Source organism: Microtus ochrogaster, linkage group LG1 (genome assembly GCF_000317375.1).
Source record: "Microtus ochrogaster isolate Prairie Vole_2 linkage group LG1, MicOch1.0, whole genome shotgun sequence".
NCBI lineage: Eukaryota > Metazoa > Chordata > Mammalia > Rodentia > Cricetidae > Microtus > Microtus ochrogaster.
Genome location: NC_022027.1, coordinates 12,784,763 through 12,793,108, shown reverse-complemented (window position 1 = coordinate 12,793,108; position 8,346 = coordinate 12,784,763). Strand labels below are relative to the sequence as shown.

Here is an 8,346-nt window from a genome sequence, read left to right as displayed (position 1 = left end):
GAGAGAGAGAGAGAGAGAGAGAGAGAGAGAGAGAGAGAGAGAATACATTGTTTTCTACCTATCTGCTGGGCTTTTTATACTTCCTCCTGTTAAAGAATTTTAAGAAACTAAAATCTAAATGTAGAATTCTTGTAGTGATTTAAAATGTGTATGTAGACTAGAAACAACTACCCACACTTTATTAGAAAACAACTACCCACACTTTATTTTCTAGCAATGAACTAAACACCTTCAACCCAATAAAGAAAAAGCCCAGTTATATCCAAGTTTTAATCTCCCAACAGTGAACAGAGGTCAGTGAGTGACCCTTTAAAGAGCTCAATACAAACTATTTTTGCCACATTCCTGTTTTACAGTTTCATTTAAGAATACAATACTTTTCAAAAGAGGCCACAAAAGAGTATAAATTCTGAATTATCAAAGGACAATTAAGAAATATTGTTTCTTAAATAACACTTGAAACCTTTTTCACATCCAATGGGTATCAGAGAAATGCCTTCTATGTCTGTATCTTGTCTATTCTCACAGAACCTGGAAACAATTCCATAAGGTCATACTTCACTTTTAAGATAAAGAAATCGAGATATCTTGATTTAAATATAAATATGAATTTATAGTTCACATAGCTTTACCTGGATGCACAGCTTAACAGAAACAGAATTTGCAGCTGGGTTGTATTTATATCTATTAAGGCAGGCACAGGCTGTAGATTTACGTATGAAGAAGACAAAAACCACACTTTGTTGCCATTAAGTCCTGAGGCCTTAAAGAGTTAGTGTCCTTTCTTCACACGAACCAACCTTAACAGTGTGTGAGGCTGCTTAGAGAGGACAGAGCAAAGCTCTCATCTAGATGAAAGTATTTAAAAGGAGACAGGGCCATTTACTGAGGTCAGAGCTAATCCACATATTCACCAATATTCGCCTACTACTCAAACTGGATCAGTGAAGCAATTGCGAAGTTCTATGAGAGAAAACACAGGACAACTGCTGGGAGGGGTTTGGTCTCTTCCCTTTAGAGAAGCCAGCAAACTTTAACCTTATAAAGGGCACAGTAGGGCTCTGATAACTCCAGTCCACACTGACTTGTACCGCACTTCCCAGGCTCTAATTGTTTCCATAAATGTTTTCATTGTGAACTGAAGTTAGGTAAATTTGGTGGTCCTGCTACAAGACACAGACCTCAATCGGATCCCGGTCATTCTTCTCAGCACATTGTTTTTTCCAGTGCTGGACCTAAACCCAGAGGCTCGTACATGCTGGACAAGTACTTTCCCACCGCTGCGTACCCAGCCCTCTACCAAGAACCCAATTGTTTCTTCTTTCGCAATACAGATGCACTTAATGACTGGTACTTTTGGGAGGAGAATTGTCGCAGTACAGTCTGTACTGTGGCTGTGTGCAGGCAAAGAGCAAGAGTGCTGTTTCCAGCTTCACTGTGGGAAAGCATTGTGAAGAGGCAGTGAGGCGATAAAAATACTCACGGCTGAGCTCCGATTTCTCTCAGGTGGTAAAAGAGTTGGGGAAGATAGGTTTGAAGAAGAGTTTCAAACAGCAGACAGAGCGACACAATACCCTGCATCCAACAATGAATCAAAAGAGAAATAGTTTAGTCTTTTAAATACGAACTATGGTAGCACATCATTCAAAAAGACAATGCATATTAATATGCTTTGTGAATCAAAACAAGAACACACTAATGGATCTCTGACACCAGATTTAACAGTAAATTTTTATGTTGTCATAAATATGCGTTGTTGACCTGCTAAGCAGTCTCTTTTTAAACACAACAGCCCCACCCCGCCATGGCTGGACCACTCAAGGCAAACATAAGCATTCTTTACAGAAAGCCTGCCACTTGTGAGCCACACAGCATCACTGAGGTCTAGCAAAAGTAGTTTTCTGTGTATGTGCTCCAGTTCCCAGGCATCTCCTGGTGCTTTTGCTCTCCCCGTCCCTCTTTCCCCATGTGTGTTTGTGCATCCAGCTTCCCCTTTTGGAAAACACTGCCTGCTTTTCTCACTTCTTTGAATCACACCAAGTTATCAAACAAAAAATATCTAATCATTATCAAACAAAAAATATAATTATTATCAAATAAAAAATCTAATCATCATCAAATAAAACTCCAATCATTATCAAATAAAAAATATAATCATTATCAAACAAAAAATATAATTATTATCAAATAAAAAATCTAATCATCATCAAATAAAACTCCAATCATTATCAAATAAAAAATATAATCATTATCAAACAAAAATATCTGGTTACTAAGAATAAAAGTTTTGCTTGTTTTGTAAATTTACTTTTTAAAAAGGGGCATTATTTGTAAAGTAGAAGTAACCAATTTAAGCAAGTTATTTTGTTTTTTGTTTAAGTGTTTTTATTCCTTAGCAACTCTAACTAAGTTTTTCTGGGACTCAGCAATCCTCAGGTTGCTCTTTGTAAGGAAGTTTTCACCCTCTTTTTGAGTTTCTAAACTGTCATGGTTTTAAATAGTTGCAGTCTGGCTATAATCCCGAACATGAGACGAGTGTCAGTCAATTCCCCAGAGAAAGAAGGAAAGGGGCGGGGCTAGAAGGTGTGGCTGGGTATTGTCCAGATTGTTTTTTCAAAACTCTGAGGCATAAAATGTGTATGGGAGTCTGTATGAGCATGTTTCTGTGTGCTTGTTTGTATGCTTGTATATGTATACATGTGTATACACACTGTGAGTGTGAATGTGGGTGTGGCTACAAGACTATGATCCTGACAATGACATGTTTATTCTAGGTTAAATAGAAATAGAAGATAACAACTAAACCCAATTCTCTTCAAGAGAGTCTCAAGATGATTTGTTAGCTTATCTGTGACATTCTAGAATTTTTTAGTTGCCAGCTTTCACTGACAATGCAGGAGGGCAAACTGAAGACAAAGAAAGTGGAGCAGGGGCACACAGTTGGAAATGGAAGGATAAAACCCAGCTGTTCAATTTAGTAGAAAGAACAGTCTTCACTGGGCAGTTTGGCCAGCCTGCCCTGCCTTCCAGCGACAGAGAGCTAGGTAAGCTACCCTCAGGAAGACCAAGACCACAGAGGGAAGCTGAAAGCAAAGTAAAGGCTGCCTTGGCCAGGCTCATAGGCAAAAAAAAGATAGGACAAAGAAGTAAAAAAATAGAACAAAAGACTTAACTGCTGTTAATATAGGAACTGAATAAATACAAAGAAAATATGTAGCAAAATAACTGCTCATTGGCCACAAGACAAATAATGCTCAATTTTCATTTGAAAAGATGAAGTGATAATATCTATAGCAATAATGAAAACAAGAGAGTGGCTATTTATATGCAGAGCGCCCATTCACTTCTCACCTGCATGCTCTGCCCTGTAAACTTCCCACAGCAGCAGAGAAGGCCTCATCAACCTCCCTTCTCAGACCCGGTGTCAACAAAGGAGGGAGGCATCTTTGTAATGGATGAGAATCTAGACAGCCCATTTTTTTTTAAACACAGAAAGCTAAAAATCTAGTTAATAAGAGATGTTTTCCTCGCTACTCTGCAAAATATTTAAACATCACTTTCTTCTCTCTCATTGATTCTAGAAATACATTATTTGAAACCATAAATTAAATTTTTTTGCTGTGTAATTTGAGCAGGAGACCACCCCATGGCACATCTTCAGGGAAAGAACAGTTTTAGAGTCTGAGTTGATCCAACTTATGAACTTACAGAAGGATGAGAGGAGATGGAGTGGAGTCTGAAGAAAAAGCGGACGTACATCTCACGGAATATCTGGTACAATTTGTACGGTTCATGATACAGAAAACACAGCGGTGCGACTAAAAGAGAAAGCAAGTGATAATACTGCATGACTAAAGCGTTTCCGTAAGTTCATGAAATGCAAAGCACAAAATAAGAGAGTATAGTGTCCACAACCACAGCAGAGTCTGCTGGTCATGCACAAATTGTGTTTTAATGTTGCAAGTTCAAATAACTGTTAAATATCATACATGTACAGATTATAAATGGTTAGAATCCCAACCTATCATCTGGCTGAGACCGAAGTGACAAGCTATATAAGCAGACAGATGAATTAGCAGGGAAGCGCCATCTGTTTCTTACCCCTTTGCTGAGACGGGTGTCACAGCCCGTGCTGGCCTTTACCCCGAGCTCCCTCTGCCCCTCGGGTGTCACAGCCCGTGCTGGCCTTTACCCCTCAGCTTCCCCAGAAGTTCCTCATTCTTCTTTTCAGTCATCATAACAACTTATTCATTAGAAGAATTGTTATCTGAGATTTGCAAATGGAGAAACTGAGGCACAAGAGCTGAGATATTTATCCAAGGCTACAACACAGACTTGTTTCAGTGTCTGTGTTTTTTTATCAAAAAGTTATGTTACACCAGCTTTTTGTTCCTGTGTCCTTGGTGATTTTCAGAAATGAAGAGCCCACCCCATAGCACATCTTAAATGCGACACCTACACTTTTCTCTCTAAATCAGAGCTTCTACAAAATACATAATTTTCTGCACCTTTGTTGTTAGCACATAGGTAGAAAATTTATCTGTGCATTGACTGTGTTTCTCAACCTTAGTAAATTCGTTTATTAATCCTCACAGATTATCTGATTATTCCTTTGGATTTTCTATGCACATAATCACGATATCTGATAAGAAGGGAAGCTTTATTTTCTTTCCATTATTTGCTTATTTATTCCCTTATTTATTTATCTTGTTTTGCTTCATTGGCTATGGCCTTCAAAGGACTATACTAAACAAGCTGTGCCAAGGGGGTATCTTTATCAGTTTAGAGACAAAACTTTTAATGTTGCTAAGTATAATATTTGCTATATATTCAGGTATTATTGACCAGAATAAAGGCATTCCCTCCTATTCTTAGATTTAGATAAGAGTTCTTATCATAAATATTTTGCTTATTAGTATAAATTATTCAAAATGAATTTCATCATTGCATTTTCATATATGTATATAATGCACTTTTATCAAATTTACTACCAGTTACCCTTGCGACTTCTTTCTGCAGTAGACAGTGGTAACTGCAGATGCTCACAGCTGCTCAGAAGGATGGAAACGAGTGACAGTTGACTGCCCAGCCATGAATGGGATATCTGTTACCCCCTTCAAGTTTCTAGAAACATCATGGAAGAACAGGTAGAAAGAATGTAAAAGCGGAGGAGCAGGAAGCAGTGGGAAAGTAAAGATGATCACTGACTTCTTCACATCACAAGGTCATTGCATTCTTCAGTTTAGAGTGGCTATGCTTGCCTACATAAGATGCATATGATCAACATCTGATTGTAGAGTGGGGACCATCTCATCAGGTCCCGACCCTTCCTGAGGATTTATATTCATTTAATATAGAGTGGGAGACATAGTCCATTTTCTTTAGTGATGTAGCCAACTGGTAACATGCCCATACTTCTGTAAAGAACTCTTCAACAAAAAGAACAATGTGGAAGGATTAGCATTCCAGACCTCAAGGTACATTACAGAACCACTGTAATATGAGCAATATGCTACTGGCACAAAAACAGATGTAGCTGGAACGAGGAGATACTTCTCATTCTTCCATTTCATAGTTTAAGAACTCTCTGTTCAGATTCCTAGCCAATTTTTTAAAATATGTCTTTGGTTGTTTGTTTTTTGACTCTGTTTTTTAGTTCTTCATATAGTCTGGATATTAATCTTCTGTCAGATGTTCTTTGGCAAAATTGTCTCCCATTCTGTTGACTTCCTCTTCACTTGATTGTGAAGTGATTGAAGAAAAGCAATTGAACAAAACATAAGACCCAAACACAAGTACACGTAACTACAGTCAGCTGATATTTGACAAAGATGCCAAACACATACACTGGATTAAACACAGCATCTTTAACAAATGATGCCAGGAAAACTGGCTGGTTACATGTAAAGAGCAGGAGTAAAGAGGCCCCAGTTGGTTATCCAATCCCAAGTGGTCAGTCCTAAAATCATATACATACAAATAACATTCTATAGACTGAGCAGGCTGTACTTATGTAACAACAATTAAAGAAAATAAGGTCAGGGCTGGAGAGATGGCTCAGAGGTTAAGAACACTGACTGTTTTCCAGAGGTCCTGAGTTCAATTCCCAGCAACCACATGGTAGTTCACAGCCATCTATAATGAGATCTGGTGCCCTCTTCTGGCCTGTAGGCAGACATGGAAACTAACACTGTATACATAATAAATAAATAAACAAATAAATAAATATTTAAAAAAAGAAAAGAAGGTCACAAATTTGAAAAAGAGCAAGGTGTGTATGGGGGTGGTCATAGGAGGGACTGAAGGAAGGAGAAGAGTGAGGAAATGGAGGAATTATATTTTAATTTAAAAAAATAAAAATGTGTATGCATGTTTGTGTGCATACATACAGATGTGTGCAAGTCCAGGCATGTGAAGCCTAGAGGTCAATGTTGCGTGTCTTCCTTTATCACTTCCCACATCACTTGGTGGGTACAAAGTGATGTACATCAGCTATAGAGTGTACAAAGTGGCTAGTCTGGCTGGCCAGCAAGTTTCAAAGATCTACCTGTCTTTCATCTCCCCCCAGCCCAGTGCTAGGTTAGAGATGAGTGCCATCATGCCCAGCTGCTATATGGCTGCTGAGGGTCAGACCCTGACCACCGTCATACTTTGTGGCAGGCACTTTACTGACTGTGCCATCTCGCCAGTCCTCAAGAACTTTAATTTTGGAAGTTAAGTCAGTAAAACGTAAGATAACTTCTCAGTATTTTTAATAATTCATATTGAAAATACAAATTTTGAATAATGTCTTCCTACTACGGGTTATATTAAATATTTTATGGTATCAGAGTCACTATGAGACAGAAGATGACCTTGACCTCCTCCTCCTCCTCCCTCTACCCAGCGTGCTGAGATTATAGCTATGCACCACCATGTCTGTTTTGTTGCCATTGTTTTTGTGGTGCTGGAGACTCCTGCATGCTAGGTAAGCTCTCTACCAAGTTACATCTCTCAGTCCCTGACATATCAAAGTAGCTTCCACTAACTTAAAATGTTCCTCAGGCCAAAGACTCACTTCCATAACAAGTGCTAAATGACATTTTCTGTTGCATTTAGTTACTGTTAGTTAAGCACAGGTAGGGCAGTCATTCAGATATCCACAGTGGGATGTCAGAAAATGCTAATCATGGGGACCAACCTGACCACAGATTCTACAATGCTGACAAACACGGTCACATTTTCCAGGAATTTGAGATAGTACTATGCAAATACATAAAACTGAATCTCTAAATATTAAGTTTAACAAAAACGTCTTGCTTATTTGTAGTGTTTATATATGGTAGGAATTGGGTTGGGCTCTATACTATTTTGGTAACCCCTGAGGGCAGTGGATATTAAGTAAACAGGGAAACCAGTGGAATAATTTAGCATTCTTCTTTTTGACAAAGTGAACCGAAAAGTTGCGCAAATATTTTAATTGCTTGTGCACAAAGCCTCAGGGATGAGGCCTAAAGCACACTTTGCACTGAGACTGATGAATAACTCAGGGAAAGCTAGCATTTCATATGGCAAATTCTACTTTCTCTGTAGGGCATGAGAGGAACAAATTTCTTTCAGGGAGTTAATATCAGAATTACTTAGAAATAGAGAAAACTTCATATACAGTACATTTTATATAGACATACAGTTGAAAAGCAGAGAAGTGTGCCCTTCTATTTCAAAACTAAAATTTGAAACGTATCAAAATACATTGCTACTTATTGAAATAGCCCAAATTAAAACATTCCATATATTTAAAAATTATAATTCATGCTTTAATTGTAATATCAACTTAAGAAAAAGCAATATGATACAAATGCATGTCATTAATAAAACTTCTAAATGAAGAATTAGAATTTCCAATTTCCAATGATTAAAGAAGAGGCCATGAATTTAAGAGAGAGAAGGAGGTGAATGGAAGGAGTTGGAGGGAAAGGGAGGGCCCAAATGATGTAAATATTAGTACTCATGTATGAAATTCTTAAAATTATTTTATTAATAAAAATCTATAAGCTCCAATTGAAGATTTTATGAACTCTGAGATTAGCCATCATTCTAATGCAGAAATGAAAAACGAACTTGATTTACACAAAATAATACAAAAACTTCTACAAGGAATCAGTATTCAAGGCACCACAATATTTTGTTGAATTTCCTGAGAGAGCAACAAAGCAGCAAAGCATCTATCAATTACAAATACTATGTAAAAAGTAAGCATGATCTAAATTTTGATTTCATGCATATTTCCCTACTTGAGGGTAAAATGCGGGAGTGGGAGGAGAGGAGGGAGTAGGAACTGGGACTGGTATGCAAAATGAGAAAAGA

The 8,346-nt window shown here is 37.7% G+C and overlaps 1 protein-coding gene across 3 annotated transcripts in view; it reads right to left on the bottom strand.

The window, feature by feature from the left end:
* The window catches only part of Tbc1d19 (TBC1 domain family member 19), a 115,667-nt gene that overhangs the window by 17,474 nt on the left and 89,847 nt on the right, over positions 1–8,346 (bottom strand). For all 3 annotated transcript variants that reach the window (XM_005359235.3, XM_026785129.1, XM_026785130.1), the window contains 2 exons: positions 3,709–3,818; positions 1,484–1,575 (listed from right to left, as the gene is read on the bottom strand). In XM_005359235.3, coding sequence (XP_005359292.2) covers positions 1,484–1,575; positions 3,709–3,818 — 202 coding nt within the window. The remainder of the gene's footprint in view (positions 1–1,483; positions 1,576–3,708; positions 3,819–8,346) is intronic.